The sequence below is a fragment of the Diadema setosum genome, chromosome 18 (assembly GCF_964275005.1).
Source record: "Diadema setosum chromosome 18, eeDiaSeto1, whole genome shotgun sequence".
Lineage (NCBI taxonomy): Eukaryota > Metazoa > Echinodermata > Echinoidea > Diadematoida > Diadematidae > Diadema > Diadema setosum.
Genome location: NC_092702.1, coordinates 7,558,888 through 7,586,661, shown reverse-complemented (window position 1 = coordinate 7,586,661; position 27,774 = coordinate 7,558,888). Strand labels below are relative to the sequence as shown.

Sequence of the window (27,774 nt, the reverse complement as noted above, 5' to 3'; positions counted from 1 at the left end):
TAATAATAATAATAATAATGATAATAATAATAAAAATGACATTCTGTGTTCTTCCACTTCATACGACTTCATAATTAGGCTGCAAATACCTGATCTGGGACCTGTTTTATGAAGAGTTATAATTGATTATATACATGTAGTTGATTTCTATCATAAGTCTATGACAGTCTGTGTAGTAAGGAAATTTATAATCGATTATATCTTTTGATAAAACGGGGCCCTGCGACAGAGGACACGGCTGAGACTCCAGTCCAGCCTGTTTCATCAAAATCTGTTCATGCCTTGTCAAGTAATATTGCTCACAGACAAACAAACAAACAGGTGCTGGCAAAAATGATAGCCCTCTTGGTGGAGGTAATAATGACAATGGTTCACACATGCGGTGGACAAAAATTCTACCATTTATTCTGAGTGAATGCTCAACAGCACAGAAAACGGCAATTACATTGGGTGCAAAATGGTATGAAACTAAATACAATCAACAATGAGACTTATGTGAATCTTGAAGACCATGACGACTTGAGTAAATCTGGTGAGCTTAAATTTATTAGACAATGTGGTATGTGCAATTTAAATTTATTCACTGGCATACCAGGGAATTGGTTGTCAGCTTACAAATAAATTCATTGCTAATCACCACCAGTGGGATTTGTTTTTGCATTACCAAGCATGGGACTAGCTCATAGAAACAATTCATACATGCAATGATGTAATTTAAACACACAAATGTGTGACTGCAATATTTTCTTCTTTTTGTACGAACAGTCTGAACAACCACTAGTGTGCAGCGCGTGGTGACACATCCAGTGTATTAAGCTCATTGTCCCATAGGTATTTGTGACAACCCATCATTCTGAAACCATAAACAGCTACAGTAATTAACACAAGTTTCCTACAATGGTATATACATGTATGTGTACACTCATTCACATTACAATATTTTGAGGGACACAAGGGACAAGATTAAAGGGGAAGGGGGTGAAAATTGATATGAATGACATATTTCACTCAGATGTAGTAAGTGTCTGGCTGGTTTGATGTTTGCCCATGAAATCCAAGGACAGTTTACTCATTTGATATGGTTCATGATATATTGATAAGCAATCACAGTGTACTAGTAACATGATAGTGTGTTTTTGAAGTCATTAAAAAAAAAAATACAGAAGTTTAAAAGAAAGTTTGTCTTCCTAATCATGATTCCATTCTCTAAATATTCTAATCAAATTACTTCCAACTATTCGTCTGTGAAAATCTACCAAAAAAGGAATATACCTATCGAAAAGTAATATACAGCATCATTACAAAAAGTTCATTCAAAGTTGGAAGCCATTCATACCTTTGTTCAATATCAGAGATATCTGGTTTACTCAGTAATGCACCATTTCCTGAATATACATTTAAGAAAAAAAGAACAATAATACTAGTGTGGGAAAAAAGGAAGGATTTCTTTAGTACAAAAATTGCAACCATGCAATCACTACAAAGTCCACAGAGCTGCCATAGATTCTTACACGGTGACTTAATTTACCTGACATAAAGAGAAGATCAAGCTATGTACAGGTTTATCTATCAACTTCAGGAAGGAAATGGGAAAGCACACATGAAAATCCTCCTGTAAAGCTTATAGGAAGATTCTGAGTGATGAAAATATAGATTAAGTGGTAGCATCTTTTCCTCTGAAAAGAATATTCTGATGTACAGTTTGTACGAATGAGAATTTCTTTGCCTTTTTAGTTCTCAAAAATCATCAAACATAATTGGTCAATACTGCATGAATCTTGTCTTGAGTCACTTTCTTTATAATACATTCATCTGGCTGGTCAGTATTTCACTAATACCAACAAAATATTCAGAGCAAATTTTACGTACTAAAAAAATCAGGGTTTTCAAGTGGTGGAAGTTTTAACAAGCTTTACAATGTGAGTAAATTTGTCCAGTAACTTGAAAGTTTGGACACCAAGCGCACAGAGAGGATTATGTGTCGTTCACGTTTGGTCTCATTTTCAACGCGGTAAATCCACGCCACACTGTGCATGGAATATATCACTGCCAAGTTTTTTGCTATGTCAGTGTCACATGTATCAGTCCTTCTTACGCTGTTTCAAATCTTGGTCCATCAAATTACATGAATGCATCAATGATGAAAACATCTGCAATTCAAAAGCTGGACAATACTTATTCACCAGTTTGCGTACCTCAGATTGGACTCTTGTAACACTTGAACAATTTCTATGATTCAGAGTGATTAAATAAGAACACACTAAAATCTGAGTGACAACCACAGAATAGATATTACATATTAAAGCAGAGGAGTAAAAATACCAGATTCCACAATATTGCAGTGAACTTCATAGCATGTGAGTTACGAGGCACAATATAACATGCTTCACATGGACTCGTGCTGTTATGCAACAGAGAAATATCAATGAGCTATGAGGCACTCCACGTATAAATAGTTGAAAAAGACAAACAAAATGTGAACATGAAAAAATGTGTAACAGACTGAAAAAATAGACACACATACATTGCGCGTCCATTTTTCATCTTAAATAATTAGACCTGAAGAAGGGTTGTACATCAACTTCAGCAGGTATTTCACCATGGATTGGGGTAAATATTTGATGCGGTAATTGGCAGAAGATAGGACAATTTTATGCAGACCCCAATGTGGAAGTCATAAGAATTCAACAAAGGAGTTAACTCTCTTTAAAGTAATCTGTTATTATAGGCTTATTTATTGGAAAGAGTGTGTAATTAACTGACAAATCCTCAAATGTAAGAGTAAATAGCAATCAATCTGTAGGGGAAAGGAATATCAACATACATTTTGCTGCAAATACCAAGTGAAAGTATAAAAATTATATCATTTTGAATGAAATTATTACAGTATGGTTCATACTGTTTAGAATTCTTGCATACAGAATAAAGAGAAAATCACAGCTTGCAAGACATAGGTTTTATGTACAAAAAAGTCAACAAAATTCTCAAAACACCATGTGACTACATCAGGTGGTAAAAGTTGAGTAGGTAAACAGGGTAAGTAAGGTCAAACTTAAAGAGTAAACAGGATATATTACAGCCTCTCTATAAAGGCTTAAAAATAAATACTACATGGAAGAGAGAAAAAAAATGACAAGAAATGGACTTGCAAATGATTTTGGAGATGGATTAGACAAGCAAAATATTGCTCTGACATCTTGCAAGCTTAATATACACGTACCCTGCATTTGACCCATCCACAATCCCACACAAAGAACAGAAACCAAAAAAAGAAAGGATATTTCCTGTTTGTCATTTCACCTCAAAAAGTGGATAACACAATCTCAAGCTTTTATACACATTTCTGACAGACTTCTATTCTGCGGCAACAGCCATACTTTCCACGCAGGATGTATACCGGGTATCTGCTCGACACATGGTTTGCTATTTTCATGTGTGTGAATGCATCGGTCAAATTTGCAAGTGGTGCAGGTCCGACAAGACGCATGGAGAAATGACACCTTTCAATGGAATCGGATATGATCAATCAACAGGACTCACGTCTGAACTCATCCCTATTAATGTGAATGCATCTTGTGCAGAAAGCCTTTTACGACAGGCACAACCACACTCTTTCCTTCCACGTATAGCTCAGCTTGCAAGACACAGCGACAATACAGTGTTCATGCCAGGGCAACTCCGAAAGAAATTTAAAGCATAGCAGAAGATTACCACAATATAGTCCGGCAGTTACGGTAAAGAAAACCAACCAACCAACCAAAAAAAAAAAAAAAAAATTATGATGGAGAAATTGTGGGAAGGAAACAGGCAAAAATAGAATACATGAAAAAGATAGAGAGGAAGAGAAGGGAGAGAGACAGAGAGAGAGAGACAGTAGAGGAGAAGGGAAAGTTTGGTGTTTTTTTTTCCGGCGGCTGACCATCCTGAGATGCGACTAGAGCAGTAGGCACTTGCCCTTGTCCTTGTAGGGGTTCTCGCCGGTGGGTGACATTCCCGTGAGGAGCATGTCGCTGGAGTGGTGCTTCTCGCAGTAGTCCCGCAGGCTCTGGGCTGCCTGGGACACCAGCATCGGCTTCACGTCGGCCTCCATCTTCAGCTGCTCCACCACCTTGCGCATGTTCTGGTGCGAGGACATCTTGCTCTGCCTGTCAGTAATGAGGATAGGGGAGATGTGGGGGAAGGGCGTGATCGAGGGTGCGGTCGGTGGGAAGACAAAGTGAGAATAAGAAGAATGAAAGCAATGCTGCTACAACTGTCATTACATGTTCTACATATTCATTTTGCGGAAACACCACAGCGGCACAAAGGATAAAGGTTTTGGCTCTCAGTCAAAAGACACAAGGTTCAAATCCTGGGCAGCACCTACTACCAGTGTAACCACATCCTTGGGACAAAATATTTTGCCCACATGTACAGAAGGGTACCTGGCAATGCAGTGGAAATGACAATGTGAGTCCTTTTTGAGAGTAGGGAAAACTCTTGCAAAACAAGTGCACAATAACATGTCTACAGTGGCTATAGTCAGTGAGGCAATGTGCGGCTAATAAAAATTGCCACACAGCTCACGACAATATAAAAGACTGCCGAATGTTTTGACCCCTTCTATAAGGTATATTTACACTTTGTACAATGTACCACAGTCATGGTACAATTACATTTTCCCTACGAGAATAGTGCCCACAAATTACTACCATAATGATATTTTAATCCACCGCATTAAATTCAAATGTGAAAGCACCTATATCAGGGAGGTGAGACCTGCAGACCAGTCATGATACGCTGACATCTAGCTTTCTAGCGGAATCACAAGATTTATGCACCTCAACCCCTGCACATCAATGGTGGACTTTAATCACAGGATTTATCTACACCATCCGTGGGGGAAAACCATCTTCCCTGACCTTGTGTATCAAATATCTGGAATTGTTTTCCCCAGCATTACTAATGCCAGAACCTACAGCCCGTAGTTTGAACTCTAAGACAATACATGTATGCACACTGTACATAATATGCAGTGCTTGAGTCATATCTGAACTCTTGCCACAGTTTCTAAAACTACAAGTAATCAATAAAAAATTCTGCTTCAATATTGGAAATTTATACAAGGACCGCTTCCCTGGGTACTATCGTGGCTAGTATAAAGTGGAAAATATTAAATTTCCATGGGAATAAAACTAACCTTACACATTGCGCTTGCTGCTATATTTCTTTCATACAAAAAAAAAACAACAACAAAGAATCTAAAATGTAGGGCTCATGCACGTAAATAGGTAATTGCATATCACCATAAAGTGTGCATTTGTATGGCTTTCAGAGATTAGGAGAAAATCTTGTTTAAAGCTGCTGTTTAATTTTGTTTTGCTTTGTACATTTTCTTGTACTAAGTTTACTACTTTATTTTTACACAATTGTATGTTCTGCAGTATTTATCATGTATCCACACCAGAATACATACACTACAAATAATACAGCCATCAGCAAATAGCCCTGCTAATTTGGGGAAATGAAAAGAACCAAAAGAAAACACACTAAATACAGAGGAAGTCTTATGACAGGAAGTACAATGTATGAACCCGCTTAACAATGGCACAGGTAAACAGGATTCCTGATGTGATTGCTTTCCCATTAACACTCATAAAGCTGGGCTGTACACACACACACAAAACCCAAAGACACTCATATTTTACCTACAATAACAGTGTTTGCTCTGTGAAGAAGCAGTATCATCATGTACTGTCCCTTTAAATTCTGATACATACTGTACTCTGTTTCGTATATATGTCGTGCATTTACACAAGGGCCTAAAGGATACTGCTTAGCTCATTAATGTACCAAACTCAAAATAATGTACAACTGCAAAGAAAACAATTAATGATGGTTTAAATGACTGTGTAGTACATTGACACACAGTACAGTTGTTTTTTATTTAAGCAATACACACAAATACACATCCTACATGTACATGATGTATATCCACTTTCCAAAGTAGTGGGGGAAAAAAATGGCAGGTACACCATGGTAAAATAACTTTGCTTTTTTTTTTCAAAAAGTAGCACATACATGTACATTGTAAACATACATGTGCATGTTATCTAAAAATGCATCTAAACACATACAATATGTAAATCTCAGCACAGAATGTTGGAAAGGATATTTTATTCATTTTAAAGTGAAATCCCACTTCAAGTCTCATCTGAAAAAGTACACTATTTCAAACAGAATGATCTATTAAACTTTCTTCCAAAATTGGGTTCAATATAGAAAAGTTCTCATATGTCAAACTTACATGTACAGTGTACAATACATGCACATTTTTACAGAATGGAGATATCCATTGAAAAAAAAAATGCACATATGCAAATTAGATGAGGCAATAAATGATGTCATCAACTTGAGACACCATGAATGGTCTAGAGACACTTCATAGAAATGTCTACTGGTGTGTTTGTTTCATCTCGATATGTTTATGATCTACAATTGTGTACTGACAACACCTTGACCACAGAGAGTAATTTCACTTCCAGGACAGGAACAGAATATTCAAGTCAAAACTTCCTACAATCTGCTCAGCTGACAGGGAATAGGAACTACAATATCCATTGAAAAAAAAAGAATAGCTCAGCTTAATATGGGTAAGGCTATTAACAAACTAGATGAGTTTTTCTTTTATCTAAATTATTGTTGTTGTTGCTGAGGTGGTTCATTGAGAGAAAAAAAGAAATAGTAAAAAGGCAGCCAACAGGCTGTATCGCCGTTTACTTCACTCTTGATGTAAATTTACACACTGAAAACTCTCAATCATAAACTATTTTAAACTATCAAGCATATACTGATTTTTCTACACTGCAGAACACACAAGTTTTTAATACACGCACACATACGCAGTACAAAAAACAAAAAACAAACAGAAACTACATGCCAAACACACACACACATACACACACACACACACACACACACACAGTCATTTAGAACTTACCAATCTCTTGACGTACAATCATAATACCCCTGATAACTCATGGCACTGAAAACCAATTAATAACGGAGATTGAGTTCGAGTTCACAGCGACAGGCTTCACAAGCCCCTTCACTACATGTAGTCCAAAAGTCCAGTAAAAGAAAAAAAAATCAAAAGTAGAACGAAGAAAAAGGAATAAAAAAAAGGAATCTCTCAGATTCAGGTGGAAAGTGCAAACGAATAATCCCTGTAATAAACTCCTCTTGCTACTTGTGTGAAATCATGGGCACTTAGGACTGGTTGAGGGTTTCGCACTGTCTAGCACTAACTGCACACGCTCTCCCCGTGTTTAGCCACACAGGAAGTCCAGGGGAAATAGACGGCCTGTCGTGTGTGTGTGCCGAGTGGTATTGGTGCATGTGTTAACTATATAGGGCTTCCTCTCCCCCGGTAGCCAACAACTTTCCAGCTCTTGCCTTGGTGTACCCACAACTCCTACGCTGCCTTTTGAGTGGCAGGAGCTACCTACTTTCAAGCACACACACACACACAAACAACACATGCACACATACCAAACAAAACAACAACAACAACTGGAGTATGATGTCACTGCTACTACTCTACATCCTGATTTGTTTTTTTCTGTTTAAAGGCTATTAAGATAACATCATGGTTGTCTCGTATTTCACTGGCAATCAATATCTAAACTACCAGACAGTTTTAAACTTCCTCCATTTCACATACACTTTCAGTCTTTTAAAATGCTAATGACTGTACGTATCGTACATTACAAGGTCAATGCATTCCCTTTCCATTGGTCAGAATTTAGAACCGTAAAGCCTGTAGTTACAGCTGTACACGTACAATACCTCCCAGGGAATCTGTACAAATTGTACCTTCTATTAAAAATTCTTCTCATGTGTCTGACTGGATCAATGCTAACAATTCTTTTCAGCTTGGGCTTAATTTGCTGTTTGGGTCTATCAAAGTTCTTGCATTGTAATTACTGCCTTTATGCTGCAATCACTACAAATTATGCCATATCTCCAGATTTTGTTTTTGTTTTTTGCCTCTAAAAAGTATTTCCCTGCATGTTTTAGTCTTGTAAAGCTGTGCAAAATGTTTCAGCAAACTTCATAAAAACAATCACAACAGCAATTTTTCGGATGTTTTGGGTGGCAATTGCTACAGTTACCTCAAAATGTTTGCCAAAATCTCATACTTTTTTCCTGCTAGTACATTACAAATGGCTCATAAGATGGAAAAACAAAACAAATCAGTATAAAGGCTAAGTTAGAAAAAGATTTAAAAAAAAAATCAGATAAAAATTAAGTTAGTTAGGAAATTATGAAGTTTAGCTGGCACATTGTATCCTAACAGACTAGTTCTTAAAGGTAGGGAATCCCATTTGCATGACATAATGAAGAGTTGTATTAACACAGTGCTATGTTGAAGAGAGTATCATTTTAGAAACTCCCATAAAGTATTGAAAGTGGAAGGTAACATTTAGTACATTTTTATTGACCGTTAGATTTTGAATTGAATTTTTTTTCGGGGCTCACCGTAAATTCCAGTACGTTACTAGGCTACCTTTGCAGACCCATGCACTGCATGTGTGTCCATCATGTATATTTTGTGAATAAAGTTCATCAAAACTTACATACATTTCTATATGGGTACATACATTCTTGCCACACACTCTATATGTTATTACATCAGCTCTTATACTTTTAGATTTGTGTTTATAGATAAAAAATACAGAAGATTGCAACAAAAAGGCTTAAGTGTGGCTGACACACAGAACTACTGAGTAGTTGAGTTTTGTGCATTATTCAAATTGTAGATAACTGTTGACTTCCAAATTTCTAAGCAGTGGCCTAAACAAGTTCACTGAGGTTCATATTTAATGTTTTGCTGCATTTTAGGAGTTCTGTAAAAAGTATCCCCTACCTTTAATCAGTCAATATGAATGTGTATGCAAAAAGACTAAAGTGTCAACAATCATGAACATTGGCTAACTTGGGATATTTGAACCCTCACCCTACCCCTAACCCCCACCCCGGGGGTACCACCATTTGTGACAATACGATCTCCTTCCCCCGTTGAGGATTTCTGCCAAGCTTTAATAGTCAAAATCCAGCCACCAGCTTTCAAGAAGAAGATGAAAATGTGAAATAGTTTTTGCATGCATGATAAGACGACAGACAATGCATGATGGATGCTGAACGATCACAACAGTTCACTTGAGTCATTCACCTAGAATAGATGAGCTAAAAAAAAAAAAAAAAAAAAAAAAAAAAAAAAAATATATATATATATATATATATACATATATATTGGTTAATAATAAAAAAAAATGAAGACATTAAACAAGCAAATGCTGTGTTGCTAGAGCCAAACCCAGCTGTGTCTGCAAAACTGACTCATTGCCTTCTATGATAACACTATCAGGAATATTGGTCCACATGGGTCAAACTTTATGTCAAAAGTGAAGGAAAGAACAGGTTGAGAAACTTCTTCAAATATCATTGATCAAGAGCTGCATGTGGGTTGATTTTTGCCAGCAGCATGTCCGACATCAAAGAATTATAATGATCATTGACGATAACCACTGTAAACATGCCACTGTGTACATGTACTTGTAGGAAGAGTTCACAAAATTAATAGCAAGAGATGGCAGTTGGCTAGCTAAAATTATATACTGGATGCATGGTACGGCTAGCCATGCATTTACGCAAAGCAATTTGCCAGAGGTCATTAATTACTGGATACATGATTTTAAGAAATTGATTTGAAAAAAAAAAAAAAAATGTCCACTAATGTATAAAACAGATGATGCACATGTCTTTTCATGTGGAACTATACAACTATGGAATCTAGCCTAAACGCAGGAGGTGAAGCCAAGTAGGTAAAACAAGGTAGTACGTTCTTTATGCACACAATTCCCACTGATGCACTCAGACTTGTGTACCATTTATATACCGACCGATTTCTTAATTTACCTTTTAGTTCAAGTCTGCAACGATGGCAATGAATCACCTCCTGATGTCTGTGGGAGAAATCCCTCTGCTCTTTCAGATGTGCCTGGAAGATAGTCTTCTGGAAAGGGTCAGGAAATCGTAGCACTATGAAAGACAGCAAATGTAACACAAAATAGAACAGTGATACATCATGTAAAAATGTTTGTTCAATAATCATGATACAACACCAACAACAAATTCAATGGTATTTAGCATACATGCAAAGCTCAGAAAGAGAATAACATAGCTCTGTATATTGTGTACAGTATTCATACATGAAACATTCGCAAATTGTTACTGGCATTCAATGCAGAGAGTGCACGCAAGAACTTTCACATGCATTTTAATTTCATGAATCTTGGCTCTCGCAGTATTTGCGAAATGAAAATGTACGCAAACATTTCTGGTTTTACAGTATTACAGTAAAAAAGGAGAAGGGAGAAATAGATATACATGTAGAACCAAATCTAACACGCATTCAACCAAAACAAGATGCGATCACATTCTCGACCTTCAATAGGTTCTTTTTCAATGTTTCTATGGAGTTTGTCAATTCACATTGTAGCTACAGTACTTGTAAAAGTGAAAATTTTCGCGGTGTTGAAATTTTCACGCATTTGATGCAACCAGAAACTAGCGTGAAAAATAAAAGAACACAAATATTTTTGCTTGCCATTATATGTTTCAGTAGTTGATGTCTTGATTCCATGGAATTAAAAACATGCGGCACTCATCTTACTCGGCTGAGCGCGAAAAATTAGTCGCGCAAAAACATCCACTTTTACACTATTAAACTGTATTCATCTTTTATTGGGAAGAGGGACCTCTCGCCAGAGTATGCCTGCACATTATGGGAATACAATGTACATGGAAAGTATACCCCTTGGAGGGTCACTTCCCTTTGATTATATCTAATAAATCTGACCCATAGAGAGTATGCAGTGTGTATCATATAGGCACAAGTGGAATATGAAGCTTTCAGATACAATTTCAAAACAACTCATTTCCTGATCTACATTCTGTACAGGCAACAACAACTGTATACAAATCAAGTGGTCAAACAGTGCATCAATATCGGTACTAGCTCACTCTAATGTGACTCTACAAGTTCCTGATTACCATACAGCATATTATAGACTTTACCACAGGAGGCATGGTATTACATATAGATTGAATAGCAGAGTGACATTTCAGCTCTTTTGTAAGAGGAAGTCATTAATATGGCACACTCCCGGATTTATCCTAGATGAAGCAACAGGTGGAGGCTGTACACCATCCTCCCCCTTATGTTCTTAGTCATGCATACATATTGCAAAACAGCAGTGGAGAAAACAAAAACACAAGTTTACATGTAAAGAGTTTTGATTCTTGTTTCCTAAATAATACTTGAAAAAGAACATGAAATTTACCATTTCAGTGGACATATTTTGCATGTGTTTCTTTGATATCACTTCCTACTGATTAAAGCCCTTTATTTTTTGTTTTACACTTTGTATTTGGACTGTCATGAGAAAATTTTACCCAATTTGGCTATTGTCAAGAATTTTCCACAAAGTGCCAACTTTTGTGTTACTTCTTGCAAGATATGTGCCTCAATATCACATGTTTCACAGCAAAGCACAGTCACCAACTTCCATTTTAAAAGCAAACCTAATGGTTAATCATCTTGGGGATTGCCCATAACAGACACAAATTCTTCTTCACATAATTTACATGCATGTTATCAATAGCCATCCTTGCAGAGCTTCAGTGATGTCCATGGAAATTGCATCGCGGAAGCTCCTTTGAAGAATGTAATGGAGCGATTTGACTCACATACAGTGTATTCTAGTACAATATCGTATCACAGCGCCAGACTACAAACTACACTGTAAATGTCACTCGATTTTCAAGGAAGTGCAGCAATCTATATGCCAACACTTCACGTAAGGTAATGCTGCCGCTGTCATGATTGCCCGGTACACGATAACCGACTTGTGGCAAGTGGCTGACACGCTCGAGGTACATTAGATACTGAGCGCGACCGTGACCTTCGTACATGCACACAGGATATCATGCTGGCCCATGACTTCCAGGTTTCTACTCGGAGAAAGAGAGAGTGGATAACACACGACTCCCTTGGTGGAATCACGACAGCTCAATGCCAGCAGCATGTTACTATCATGGATGAAAACACACATCAGCAAAGCAACATTTTGTAGTGCATTGTTGAATTAATGAACATCCTGTTTAAATCGTACCAGTTGGTAACCAGTTGGAGAGGACTGCAAAAGCTGTTATACTTTTGCAAGGGCTCAATTTTTGCAAATTTTAATAGTAAATCACTGTTGGATCACAAATTTAACAACATGCAAAAATATTGTAAAGAGACAGACATTAATGGGATGGTACAGTATGGGTGGAGATGAGAATTGGGCTTTTAACTTTTTGCGAGATACCAAGAAAACACTTATGACATAGTACAGAGCATACCATTTTAAGAGAAATTCAAAGTTTACCGGTATTTGATGAAAATCGGGTTTGGAATGACTGAGACATCCAAAAACAAAGTAAAACAAAGCGATGGTAATAAAGTGTGGGTCCCACACTTTATTAGAATCGCTCTTTTTTGGATATCTTAGCCATTTCAAAACCAATTTTCATCAAATATTAAGAATTCGTCATAGAAAGACATGCTCTTTCATATTTCATATTAAAGAGGTTTCTCATTATCTCACCAAAGAATGTTGGAAACCTGAAATTAGGTCTCAACCAAAACTATACTATCCCTTTAAAGGCACTTATGATAGTCTCAGTGTCAAATCCTGAAAACATCTTGCAAAAATGTCTGTGACGTCCTCATTTGAGAAAAGAACAGCTTTTAGAGTATGTGATTACAAATTGAGAGATTTGGTGAGGTCCATAGTATATCCAGAATTCACTGGCATTAAATGGCCCTCTGGGCACTATGGGATAACACTGACCCATTTTCTCTGCACTGAAGAGTAGTGCTCACTTTTTAGATACATGTAGTTTTGGTATGCATACAACAGGTGAACTACAATAATGCGTGTCAAGACAACAGCTCAATGTATAGTCAATAATTTTGTACATGTATCTCTTCTTCGTGACAAAATCAACAAAATTGTCTTTCTCTCTACAGTACTGTACTGAACAATGATTCATAGTTCGGTACACTTCCAATCCCATCATGACTGAGATAATGTGCACATGTCTGTACACCATATCAGATTGCAAACATCTTGTTTTCTATACAATCAACACAATAACACTAACGGTTGAGCCAGACAAATTATTCCCTCGCTCCATTTTGTGGTATTTGCCTAGATGTCTGCACACACCGAGTACAAAAACAAACCATACAACAGATGACTGCCTGTAGAAACAATACTTTACCGCTGCCTAAGAGAGATGCACCAAGACAAGCTCCCAACAGCAAAGAAGCTCATAATACCAGCCAATGTTCACATGTGTACGTGATAACTTCCCGCTCTGTGTAAGTTAACACTGTAGAACCCAAGTATGCATGCTTGCTATGCTGCTGCTAGTGCAAAAGGCACAGCATGTCTGGCACTAGACCATGAACTGTAGTTGTAAAATGCGGTACTGTGCTTCCTTGGGTCATTTCATGCAAAATCTCCAGACATCTCCACCCATTCAACATCTTTCCCACCCCTATCGATCCACCCCCACCCCGTTCTAACCTGGCATCTGATTTTCATATCATCCAGTCTTTTTACGCCTGTAGGACCGTTATTTTGTCATCGCTTACTTTGCCGTATACCTGGTTTGTCTACTCTCATTTTGTTGTCTGTCTACTCTCGTTTTGTTGTCTGTCTAGACCTTGCATTCATTTGCATTAGTTTGCTTTTCAGCACTGCCTTGCAGTCTGGCATTTATTCAGTTAAGTTCATGATATTCAGTTGTCACCTCCATGACCATCACTTCAGATACCTTCCTGTTGCTCAGTTTTGTCACCTTCATTCTTTCTCTATTCAGGTATGTCCATTCATTCCATCCCACACCTGATTCTTGAGTTGAGCCCAGACAGCTCCCATTATTACGTAATCACCCCCTCCTCCTTCGATCATCTCATGCCCCTCTTTACTTATTGGTTGATTTATTGAATAAGACTCCTCCATTTTATTAAAGTCCTCTGTTCCATTTGTTTCTATTGGTTGCTATAAGATAATTTGAATATATGTAAATATTGTTTATGTAAATTATGTTCATGGAGAAGTTTACCGAGGGCGAGTTGTCCTCGGAATAAATTCAGAGCATTACCAGACTTCATTGCGTTCACTTCACCTTATTTGCGTCGTCTCAGTTCTCAACATTAATTTATCTCCCTAATTTCTACAAGTATAGTTTGTTACAAGATCGAGAACATTTCTTCATAATTTCACATTTATTTTGACACACTACAACTGGTGGCCTTAACGCTATTTTGACCCGCTACAACTGGTGGCAGCGGTAGTCGTACTTTTCCACGCCTGGGTTATTTCATCATTCTTCAGTTCTTATCCTCGATCATTTTTAACTTTGGGAGATAATTCATCACCGAGTTCCAAGGTTGCTACGCTCGTCAAATTTGTGCTATTACAGCCCGTCTTCCGCTGCTCATACGGTGAGTGAATGATGCTGTTCATAATTGTACCTGTTTGCGTGCAGCTTTATCTGGCCTCGCCTGTAATTGAGAACTGTACTTCAGTTGTCCAACTGTTATTGACGCTTAACCTGTTGAATTGAAACCAACGAAACATTCATTCTAGTCTGATACTGCCTCATTTGTGGGACTCTCCAGATTGAGACACCCGACTTCATTTCTTCGCCCGTCAGTCCGCCACCCCGTTTCAGTTTAACCCCAACATGCCACGCCCAAACTCCAAGCCGGACACTTCCATCCATTCTGGCATCTGGGAAGGACCAGAGTCAACTTTCCACAGAAGTGTTGACCTTCTTTTCCAACGTGTGGACCAGCTTGAAAGAACTGTGCAAAATCTCCAAAAGCAGTGCGCAGAATTGTCCACACAGACATCAGCCAAGTCCTCGCATAACACCTGTCATCAGTCTACACAAACTGAACTTCCAAATTCGACAACTCCCATGGACTTCGACGCTTTGAGACACAAAGTTTTCGAAAACCAGAGCAAAGACAAAGACATCAACCTACTGAAATATTTCATCCAACACAATGTCACACCCGAAGCAGATGAAATCCCAATGTTTGAGCCAAGGACACGACGTTACTTCTGGCAATTCTCACGATTTGTGATACAGGATAATGTGGTGTATCGCAAAAAGATGGACAATGACCGAGTGACTGAGCTTTATCAACTTGTAGTACCTACCTGCCTGATTCCCGAGGTTCTTCACACACTTCACCCTTCATGCGGACATGTGAGCTCTGACCATACATGGGACACAGCCTCGAAATTGCTGTTTTGGCCCTACATGCACCGTGACATCACCGAGTTCTCTAAGAACTGCAGTCTCTGTCAGAACACGAGTACCTGTAGCGATTTTTCAACCATGCACCAGGAACCTTCTGTTACCATCCAGAAAGCAGTCTGTGCTATCACCGAGCTGACCAAGGACTTGATCAACGTCACGAAGCAAAAACCGTCCTCGAAAGCCAGACAAACTCGCAGATACAGGACCAGGAGACCACGTTCTGCAGCGCAGCCAAAACATACTGCTCCTGATCATCATAATCAGCAGCCAACTTCACCTCCCTGGGTCCAGCGACACCAGACAGCTCCATTTGCACGGCAGCAGCCTCAGCCTAGCTCCACCTCTTCAGCAAGCGACCGGTATGACTCTCATTTCCCCACCTCTGAGTGCCAAAGTAGCGATTCGCAGAGCGAGTCGCAGAGCGAGTCATCGCGTAGTTCGCCCCAAAGACACCAGCCCTACCCCTCGTTTAGGACAAGCAATCGCCCCTACTCCCCATCGACAGTCTTCCATTCTGATTCATCCTCTGGTAACCATCGCAGCTTCTACAGCATGTCTCCAAGGGAACACCACCATTCGCCATTAAGAGGACATGGTTATAATACCTACCCACCTGGCAGAGGAGATGAATACTCCTCGTCACCCAAGCATACCTACCTGCCCCCGGATGTTGGACCTCCATCATAGCCACATCATTCTTACTGAGAAGTATGCCAATTTATTTAAATTTTAATTGTAAAGACAACATGATTTGACAGATTTACCCGCATTCATATTGAGACCCAAGTAGATGCAGAGTTTGTTCACCAAGATCCACTAATGTATCCCTGATATAAATCTGATTCTGATGAGATGTTTTGATACATTTCTTATGCTCCCTTTAAAGTTCTATTATATTATGTTATTTATATAACTGGAGATCAGTTGGATAGGGTTGAAATCATACTTTTAATTATTCATGAAAATTGAATTTTGGATGTGATTTGTGCATTTACATGTGTAATTCCGTTGCCGCCAACTATATTGCGATGACCGTTACTTTCAAGCAGTTGATTTATCAAAATGGTGTTATCGCAGAATTGATTGTAATTTGTTTGTAAAGTCTCGTTTAAATCATCCATTCCAGTTAATGAAATAATTTTGATGTCTGGTAGAGTATATTTTAGTCAAGTTTGCAATTACAATTTTGAAACATTTAAATTTTATTTAGTGATGTGTTTGAATCTATAATCGTTTAGAAGTTACGCTCTCATATGCGTTCTTGTTTATTGGTTAAAAGAAAATCCAGGGATATTTGTAGTTTATTTTATGACCACAGACAAATTTAGTGTTAGCGGTTAAATTGTTTTGGGAAAAAAAAAAAAAAGAAGAAGAAATTTTACGGTCATTTTGGCCTCAATGTTGAAATGATTGCATGATTTTGATGTTGAAATTCATCAGACATTGGATTTTTCATGAAATTTGTAATCATTGTACCTCAGTTATAAATGAAACCCCTCGTCAATTTGATGAGTACATGCTTATTATAAAGTATAAACTTATCTAGTTGTTTTGCGGTGAATTACTTGTAATTTTATATTTTAGTCATTTAATATTACTTTATGTACATAGCGTTTAAGTGTTGAAAAAACATACTTCTGGTTTTGCAAACCACTGATATTTATTTTCATTTAAAAATTGAGGACAATTTTTGCGGAGAAGAAAGTTTATGTAGGACCGTTATTTTGTCATCGCTTACTTTGCCGTATACCTGGTTTGTCTACTCTCATTTTGTTGTCTGTCTACTCTCGTTTTGTTGTCTGTCTAGACCTTGCATTCATTTGCATTAGTTTGCTTTTCAGCACTGCCTTGCAGTCTGGCATTTATTCAGTTAAGTTCATGATATTCAGTTGTCACCTCCATGACCATCACTTCAGATACCTTCCTGTTGCTCAGTTTTGTCACCTTCATTCTTTCTCTATTCAGGTATGTCCATTCATTCCATCCCACACCTGATTCTTGAGTTGAGCCCAGACAGCTCCCATTATTACGTAATCACCCCCTCCTCCTTCGATCATCTCATGCCCCTCTTTACTTATTGGTTGATTTATTGAATAAGACTCCTCCATTTTATTAAAGTCCTCTGTTCCATTTGTTTCTATTGGTTGCTATAAGATAATTTGAATATATGTAAATATTGTTTATGTAAATTATGTTCATGGAGAAGTTTACCGAGGGCGAGTTGTCCTCGGAATAAATTCAGAGCATTACCAGACTTCATTGCGTTCACTTCACCTTATTTGCGTCGTCTCAGTTCTCAACATTAATTTATCTCCCTAATTTCTACAAGTATAGTTTGTTACAAGATCGAGAACATTTCTTCATAATTTCACATTTATTTTGACACACTACAACTGGTGGCCTTAACGCTATTTTGACCATGAACTGTAGTTGTAAAATGCGGTACTGTGCTTCCTTGGGTCATTTCATGCAAAATCTCCAGACATCTCCACCCATTCAACATCTTTCCCACCCCTATCGATCCACCCCCACCCCGTTCTAACCTGGCATCTGATTTTCATATCATCCAGTCTTTTTACGCCTATGGAAAGCGAGGGAAGTCTTGGACAGTTTTCACACGGGTGGAGACTGCATCATTTGAATGATGATTAAATGCAATGCTTCACTAAAATTGTAGAATCATCATTCTGATGACAATTTTGGCCATGAGTATGCAAACTATAATCATGGAGGGTAAATTGAATTGTGCAATTCTAATGATGGTCCAAAAGTTTTTCCAAGTGACAATTCACCCAGAATGATGGCACAAAAAATTTGTGTGTATGAATTGACCGCCAAATCATTATTAATTTTTTTTTTTTTATCATTATTTTTTTTTTTTTTTGGGGGGGGGGTGGAGCTTACAATCACGTTTCAACTACTTCTGTAAAAAAAAAAATGACAACATGCGCCTCAAATGCACACACTGCATGCGAAGCTATGCAGCTGTGATGTAGCAGGAGGCCGAGCCTGATATTTGGTATCATCAGGCGTGCATGAACATTGAATTTGTGCATGTAAGAAGTATCTTTTCCTTCTTCTTCACAAAAGACAGGATGAACACAAGAAGCAATGCCACTATCCATAAAGTCAGAGTCCACTCGCATACAAGTATACCGCTACCACTACCAGTCCTACTGAATTCGGCCAAGCAGCAAAAGGAGAAATTCAAATCTGCTGCTCGTATCGAGTCAGGAGCTTTCTTCGAGAGTGCCTGATGGGTACCTGGAAAGAAGCTACAAATTTGGTGTGTACACCACCTCTCCTCGCCCTGAATTGATGTAAAATGGCAGAATCCCTGAAACCTTCTTCAGCCCTGTGTATGGATGATAATTTTAACAGCATAATCGTAATTCAGCATTGCAATACATTTCTTGGCTCGTGTGAAAACATTCAGATTGGTCACAGCTGCTGCCCCCTCTGCTCCAACAAAGCTGTCGAACGAATTACACTGATACGTAGAGAAGAGATGGCAGAGGTTTTCATGCACTGGAATGAAGTCTCTCCTAAATTGTAGATAGTCCCCTTCAGACATGAGACAAGGTGCATACACATATTCTTGTGTACGTGCATAGTATATATACTTGTACATACGTATATGTACACAGAAGCAGGAAGACTACAGAACGAACCTTGCTTGTCACACAATATGTACTTATGTACACTGAATATACTGTACACATCAAATTCAGTGGAACTACATTTGTATGTACAGAAATATCAGATATTCTGATCCTCTGATACAGAACAAAGAAAAACTATATACAGAGCACTTCTTTACGAAGGAATGCTTCTTCTTTTTTGTCTTTTGGTATGATGATGAACTGCTGAAATGTCAAATTTAGGTTTTTGTGTTCATAGGGCATCTTCATCAGGTGTTTTTACACTTTCATATGAATGCTCATTGCTCATATAATGTATGAATGTGGTACATTCCATGCACTTATCATGGTAAAGCCTTGACTGACTCTACTGTTGTTCTCCCCCCCCCCCCCCCCCCCCCCCGTCATTCAATTGGTCATGTTAGATCAATACGTAAAGAAAATACATGTAAACATTTACATTACATGACATACACATGATGCAACTTTTGGTACCCCAGGGTAAATAAAAATCTGCCATTTTGTTGAATTACTATATTTTGGAGGGAGGGGTACTCTGTATTGTAAACTGGGTCTTACCACAAAAATGGGTTACAGTAATATTTGGTGCCTTAGGATTAGGAACCATTTTTTTTTTTTTTTAACAAAAGCTCACCAGTGCAGCATCGTGCTGTACAACATGAGTGCTCATCACACACTACACCACAGTCAGTCCGCAGCACGTATGCTAATGAGCCGATCCGGCAAGATTTATTCAGCACTCTCGTTGACGATCTTTGCGTTCGAAAGGTGTCTCGTCGTGCGAGATTTTGCGAGACTTTGATAGGGCTATGGTTTTCACAGTGTAGCGACTTGTACATACATTCGTCATGGCTACAAGTCACGGTAAATTGTTTTCCAGACTTTGATCTTTGTTTTGATACTAAATTTGCCTATAACATCGGATCTTATCATGACTATATAATCAGTTGAATTTGCATAAATTTTACCTGCTTTTCACGGAAGATTTTGTCATATAAAGTTCTTTTTTGGTTCCTGACCGGATTAAGAAACTGTTGTTTCTGATTTTGGCTTTTTCGTAGAGAGGAAACTTAGATACTCATCATATATTGGAGTCAAGGAGACGCAAGCATGATTTATACTAGTTTTTCCGTTTTGAAATGTCTGTAAAATTCACTCCTAAGCCAGAAGTATGCTCCGCACAAAATGTACAGTGGTGCGAAAGAGCTCTCTCATTGGACAGTGCGTGCGTTCAGCGCTTGAACTACACGCGTGCCAAGAAACCGCAAGTGGCATGAAACCGTTATGTAGCAGCGTAATGACGTAATGCAAGCGCTGAGTGCAGGCGCTGTCCAATGAGAGAGCTTACTCTTGAGATTGCACGGTTTCAAGCTGATCAGCACTGACATCGATGTATGTTTTACTGGTTCCTGACCGGATTAAGCAACAAATTGTCAAGATATTTACATGGATACAAAGATTAGGAGATGGACTACCAAATAAAGCATTTTCATTGAGACGCAAGGTGAATTTGGTATTTTTTTGACGTCTTGAACGTGTACTGCACGAATTACTTTTTTCATCATTTTTCAAGCTCAAATTACGCTATGATATTTTTCATTTACAATAATTTGAGTAACATGTGACGATAGTTTACATATTGAATTTGATACCAAATTTGTGAACATAAGGTGTATTTTTGTAGCCGAAAGCCCAAGGACAAAATCCCCTTACGCAGCTCATTACGTATGCAAGCCTAAAGCGGGCTTGCATACGAGTTGAATAAATACGAGCGAATTATCGGGTGCTGCGGACTGACTGACCAGTGATCTTAGTGTTACACTCAAACAGCAACACCGCACTGTGTATTACCAGTCCATGGAAGACGTACAATGTAAAATAAGCAACAGGGCTGCCAACCTTGAGTGAGAGTTTGGCTTGAGACACTGCGAGGGAGCGGATCGACCTCCTGGCTAGCGCTTGGCGGTCTGCTGTGCGGCCGTACGTACGTACGTACTACGTACACAGTCAGTGTATGTAAAGCGATATAAAGCACACGTCATAGCCATACATGTACTGTAATTTGCCAAAAGTACAAGCTACGCTCACGTGGTATAGGCAGAAACCAATCGTAATCCAATAGCTCGTCTTTGCGCGCAAACCGAAAATGATTATTATTGGTTAAGCTTTACACCCGCGCGGGAAAATCTAAAAATTTTGGGCTTGAGCATATCGATATTCGGAATATCAGAGAATTTTGAGATATATTTATTTTTGTAGTCATGTACATTCCATTTTAAGGGTTTAGCGTGAGATTTCGTTTATCAGAGTGATACAGTCAAAATTGGTTGAATTGCATGAGTCTCACGCTCAATGCGTGAGAGTTGGCAGCCCTGAAGCAATCATGGGACATGTTCATGATTTATAATGATCTAATACTGTTCAAAATTGTAATAAACATGTTAAAAAAAAAGATATTGCAAAGTATTATTACTATCAATTATTGTATAAATTATGTTTTAGAAAGTCATAACAGGGCTGAATTGGCTTTGGGATCATTATCCCCGCCAGCTACAATTTGGTCACCATAATGGCGGTGTGTATAGTAACTGTACATGTACATCTAAATCTTACAAACACAAGATGGCGCTACACAATGCCATAATCCGAGGTATGACAGTACCCCGGGGTACGGCACGGTACATCAGATACTGAGATCAATCAAAGCAATCATAGAATACAATATTTTAAAAAAATCCCCCTTTCCACAAATCAATCAAAACAAATGGCCTACACTGTAGATGGATTTGAACTAGAAAGCGTCTATACATACAACGTGTACATGTACAAACATGTACAGATGTAGAAAAATACAAACTGTACATTGTAGTCATAAGCAGTATGTAGGTGTAGCTCACTTCTATGTAATGGCGTGTGCAACAAAGTGAAAAACATGGCCATTTTGTAAATTGTAAAATACCGCTGTTACCATGATTGATCCGTACTCAAGAGTGATCTGACTCTGGAAGAATTAAAAATGATTTAAAAAAAAACAAAAAACAAAAAAAACGCTCCTATCATCATTCAGTACAACATGGCAAATGACAAGCAATATTTTGCCTGCATATATTGCGATTTGTGATCATTGTTTTTCAATGTACAGACTGTATTCTAATACAGTTTGCTGACATTTTGACCTGTGACTTTGTCCGACTTAACCAATATTTGAACTTGACAGGCATCTTTTTAATACATGTAGGTGATGTACCAGTGGTATGAATTCAGTAGTCACAGCTGTTGAGCGAGTTTTGTGGTCACGGCTCAATGAATGCTGCAGAAAGTTATTGAAAGCACACAATACATGTACTAGTACTGTAGATGGTGCTTAAATCTAGAAAAGTTCATTGACACTATATATTAGACCTTTGACCTCTTCATAATTTACCAATATTCACACTTGACTGGCATCTTTAGGTGATGTACCAGTGGTATGAATTTGATTGTTATACTAGCTGTTGAGCTAGTATCACACTGTTCTGAAATTGACGAAAGATGGTCATAACCTACCAGTATGAATGCCAACTTAATAGAATTTTCAGTAAAATTTGCCCGAAACAAGGTCAATGGTTATAAAAGCAACGGTGGGAGCAAGTACATACAGATACTGTATACAATGCCAGCAAATGGTCAAATAATGGCACCTAAAACACACACAAAGGCTACATGAAGATGTTCAATCTTTTAAGAAGTTTACAAGAATTGTACCATGTACATGCAATGTACAATGTATTGTAATGACTACACATTGACATGAGAGTGCCATAGCCTTGCTACGGGCAAAATGAACACACAGATTCAACAATCTTGCCAAAGGTCTGCTGGTAATCTCTTTTTTTTTTTATTGCCAAAGATTCTACCACTGTGCTTATGAAGTTGCTGGCTGAGTCTGAGAAACTCCATGGGTGGTCATATGATGATACAATGTAGTTCTCCGAAGGGCTTGAAATTCACCTTCCATGATTTGGAATTTGCTTGCGCATTGCAATGTATCAAAAGAGTCTATCAAGCAACTTGTCTGGCTTACGTGTGTTATATGCAGTTTGTTAGGATGACAAGTCGTTTGGGAGTATTTTGAGATCAAAAGTGTCAAATAGTTTCGATGGCAGTACATGAGTTTTATTACTGAAGCTCCCTCCCCGTTCACTACTGGGTAGGTAGAATGTTACATGATGACCCATTGTGCCCCAGCAGTAGCATTTTCCAACAAGCTGCATGCGACTCACTCTTGCATCTAGAAGATGGATGGATACCACTGCACTTTGGCTTGATTTGTAATTGAGTATAAAACATTATGTAGCAACCATGATCGAACATGCTCCAAGATTGTAATACCATTGGCATACGAGTTGTACCTTTTCGGCTAATATTTTGTTAGTGCGCTGGTAGGAACTAAATGTCGTACCGGTAAAGCTCCGCATCAACATTTTAAAGAATAATCAAGTGTGCAATGTGCATAACAATTGAGCATGTGCGCGTGAAATGTTAACCTTGATGCATCAAACTGAGAGTAAAACTTGTGTGAAAGAGAGCATGCTCTTCTGTTTCCATTTACACACAGTGTACAGTATAGCATGCTACTGTGTACATGTACGTGTACAAATGCCTATGGGTCATGGGTGTGAATCCCACTTGAGCATGTGTGCAGTGCATGGCCTGTGAGTTTTAGTATGGCTACTATAAACTCAAAGCACTGAATGATCAGTGTTTTCAGTGTATCTAGATGTTGATGAAGGCCAATTTGTCAATCAGCTGCTATTGTATATGAAAATGTACGGTGTATGTATTGAAATCCCGAACATGGCCTGGGTTTGTGTTGTTATAGTTAAAATGAGTATGTACATTGTGTAATATGAATGATAATGACTGAATAATAATGAATACAGAGTATTCATGTTCTTCTTTTGATTTCAGTAGCTCATTGTGTGATCCAATAATGATTTGGTTTAAAAATAGGGGTTCTACGTGTGTATTACTAACTAGGATTTTTACATACCCACACAAATAATATAGACTTATTTAATCTTACAGAAGAATGAAACCTGAACTACTACATGTGGATTGAGTGAAAGAAGCAATATTAGTAGCAGAACACATCAGCAAAGTTTAAGGAAAATTGGAGGATCAATTCAAGACTTATCAATTTTTAAAATTTTGGGTCAGGTGCATCATCATTGGATCAGAATACTACAACAGTTTGATAATGCACAGACAGTATAAAGAGAATTCCCCAAAATTTAATTTGAAAAGTATAATACATTCATTCCCTCAATTTGTTACTGACATGATGTATGTGAAGGGTAGTATTATTCAATCTGCTTTTTGTAAGAAGTACCATGTTGTACAGAGCAAGTCAAGTGTTCTTTTTCTTTGTGTATTATTAAATGCGAAGAGAAAAGATCAAATTGTACGTTAAATTTTCCTTTTAATATACACTTGTATTTTCCTTACATGATTATTCATGCATAACGTCACTACTACTGTGGCACACACGCACAGCCGCATCTACATGTACAAGAGTAGATCTACTGTGTGTACTAACTCTAGCTGGACAAATATTATTCGTGACATTCTATTCCCACATCATGCTACATTTATAGCTATTTTCCAATGGTGTGCATAAAAGTGTATAAAAAAAAAAAGTTTTTAACAGGGCATTGAGGGAAGCCCTCATCTACAGTGTACATGTACGTATATGTACATGTTGAAGAGGGACGCTCTACAAGTATGTAAACAAGAAGAGTACAGAAACTGGATTTTTCCAAACAGAGGCCTACAATTAATTGTAGCTCTGCCTTGAATCCGAGATCTTCGAATGACAACCAGTCACAATGTCAACCATAATACAGAGCCCCAATCGTGCCCCTGACGAGAGTGAATATTGCTCTCGCTATTGTCTGATGTTTGTATCCTTACAATGTAGCATAGCACCCGGTCATGCCAACAATTTTTAGCAGCACTTCACATGTAAATATTACTACACGACACCTGATTCACATGTAAATATGATGCACTTGGCGGGTCTGATACTGTAAAAGTAGAAATTTTTACGGTGTTGAAATTTTTGCGCATTTTGCGCTACCAAAAAAAGTGCAAAAATAAGTACTTTTCAAAAGCAGGTGAATTAATTTTTGCTTGCTATAGATGGTCTAATGTATGTTCCAGTAGGCCTAGTTGTCTTGATCCGAATTCTCGAATTAAAAACCCGCGAAACTCTTCTTACCCCGCCGAGCGCAAAAAATTAGTCATGCAAAAATATCCACTTTTACAGTAGTGCCATGCCGGATATGCCGGATATGTTGGTATTCAACATCAGATGTATTCAGAGCATCAAGAATGCGAATGCACAAGTTTTAAAGGGAAGGTAAACCCAAAGAGCAATGTTGATTGAGTGAAAGCAGCAACATTAGTAGAACACATCAGTGAAAGTTTGAGAAAAATGGAACAAATCGATGCAAAAGTTATGAATTTTTAAAGTTTTGGTGTTGGAACCGCTGGATGAGGAGACTACTAGAGGATATGACGTATGAGTGGACAACAATACAAAGAAAATATAAAGGATATTCAACAAAAATTCACTTTTCTGGAATTACGAAAGAGCAGTGGAGCAACCGCTTTCAGAAAGCAGGGGGAATAATTGCTACCCTTAACATATGTAAATATCAAGTTGATGGAATTTGTAATTTTCATGAAATATGGATTTGTGTATAGTATTTTCTTCATATTTTCCTGATATTGTAGTCCACTCATACATCATAACCTCTAGTAGTCTCCTCATCCAGCGGTTCCAACACCAAAACTTTAAAAATTCATAACTTTTGCATCGATTGTCCGATTTTCTTCAAACTTTCACTGATGTGTTCTACTAATGTTGCTGCTTTCACTCAATCCACATTGTTCTGGGGTTTATCTTCCCTTTAACTGTTACAGAAGGCAGTAGACAAGATCCAGGCCAGAGTGCCAGAATAGTCACGCGTGATCATGGTGATCACGGTGACCATTGATTTGGTGACAATGGCTAGGCCCTACAGCTTTGTGCATTCTTCAAATCAACCTGCCATTTTTTTCATTATCATATGCTGTAAGATATTGCCTAAATGCTGGTAAATCTAATTTACTGAGTAAATATCAGAAGTAAACACAATCTTTACAGTGTGTATGGTAGGGGGTCCAACCCACCGACCGGGTCCATAACGACCGACCGCGCATTATAATGGCATTGCGCGTACAGAAAGAAAATGTACGCATGGGACTACGCGCAACGGTGTTCGATTCTTCACTGGGCTACGCTACCGAGTAAATTCCTCTAAATTACCGAAATTTAGCAAAATCGAATAAGGTTTATCGTGTAACTACATATAACTAGGCCTACCTTTGCTGACTCGTTGTTAGATGTAGAGTATCCTTCCGTAATAAATTTGACGATTTTGACCGCAAAATTGTCACCGCCGCTTGTACGATCGTGCACACACGTTACACATACACATGACATAAACATTTTGTCGCCCGCTACGACCGTACGAGTTGATGCAGAAACGAGAAATGAATGTGAAAAAACAAACCGACTCATCTAATTTATTTCAATTACGATGAAAAGTTTCCTAATGAAAATCAAGTCAAATTCATCAAACAGTCCTTCAAAAGTAATATCGAAGGATTCAAAATATATTCAAATATTATTGGGGAAAAAAATTACGACTAGAAAAACACAGCAGCTTGTCGAAAAAACACGTTTAAGTACGCTTTATACGTATTGTCAATAGAGGGCGGGGTGGTCGGTCGATATGAGCCCGGCAACTGAGTGCGGAAAAAATGACACCCCACGCGTTCGAAGCCGCCATCTAGAGCGCGTACCTCAGATCGCATTTTCAGTGCGCGCTTGTGAATCCGGAGTATTTTCTCCACACGTGAGTAAAATTTCAGGCAAATTGTGAGATTTTTCACGTTTCTATTGATAGAAAAACGTTAGGTGTCCGATATTATGAACACCCAACCATACTTAAAAGTAAAGAACTTTTAATTTTTGGGTGTGGCTGGCTGTGGAAAGTGTGGTAAACTTTATTGCTTGATGCGCTTGGCAAAAACCAAAGTAAATTTACGGCTGAAATGTCTGTAATATCACTGTCCGGTAAAGACGACTGCGAAAGGTAATACAGGCCTATATTTGTTCTGGGGCCTAGGCCTACACTGTACGCAAAATTAGTTGTCGAAAGCTACAGCCGATAAATTTTACTAGATGTTACTGTTAGTCTATATCCTCATCTACACACCTCATTTTGTTCGCATGGGTCTATGACGACAACACATTCAATGGCCCCGGCCTTTTTTACACACGATAAATAAGACACAATTACTTCTCAAAACAGGGACAGAATGTCCTAAATCACCAATCTCACTCCGGTCAGGTACATGATACATTTTTCACTTGATATCTCGGATAGAAAAAATTAGAGGAAAGGGGCATTTTATACGTACGTTTAGCCCGGGTTCACCACGAAACATGGACGGTCAGAGCAGCGTTGCCAATCCTTAAATCGGTTACTAACTTCGCGTAGATAGTGTACATTGTGTGTGTAGTGGTTGTGTATAGTGTGTGTGCGTAGTACGTAGGTGTATCATCATTGGAAACAATACTTGGCACCCG

General features: G+C 38.2%; 1 protein-coding gene across 2 annotated transcripts; it reads right to left on the bottom strand.

The window, feature by feature from the left end:
• Nucleotides 1-383: 383 nt before the first annotated feature.
• On the bottom strand, nucleotides 384-27,672 carry LOC140241602 (guanine nucleotide-binding protein G(I)/G(S)/G(O) subunit gamma-7-like). Of its 2 annotated transcripts, XR_011902091.1 has the most exons (3): nucleotides 27,606-27,672; nucleotides 9,961-10,083; nucleotides 4,128-4,145 (listed from the first exon to the last, which is right to left on the bottom strand). XR_011902091.1 is itself a non-coding variant. In XM_072321337.1 (2 exons), the coding sequence occupies exons 1-2, from the start codon at nucleotides 7,018-7,020 to the stop codon at nucleotides 3,935-3,937; spliced, it is 252 nt and encodes an 83-aa protein (XP_072177438.1). In that variant the 5' UTR covers nucleotides 7,021-7,112; the 3' UTR covers nucleotides 384-3,934. The 2 variants fall into 2 exon arrangements, 1 of the variants encoding a protein (XP_072177438.1); XM_072321337.1 differs by lacking the exons at nucleotides 9,961-10,083; nucleotides 27,606-27,672 and adding an exon at nucleotides 6,980-7,112 and having other exon boundaries at nucleotides 384-4,145.
• Between the last annotated feature and the right edge of the window lie 102 nt (nucleotides 27,673-27,774).

Coding starts and splice junctions, on each gene's coding strand:
- LOC140241602 (XM_072321337.1), bottom strand. CDS start 7,020: ATGAGTTATCAGGGGTATTATGATTGTACGTCAAGAGATTG. Junction 4,146..6,979: donor GATTGTACGTCAAGAGATTG/GTAAGTTCTAAA, acceptor CATTACTGACAG/GCAGAGCAAGATGTCCTCGC.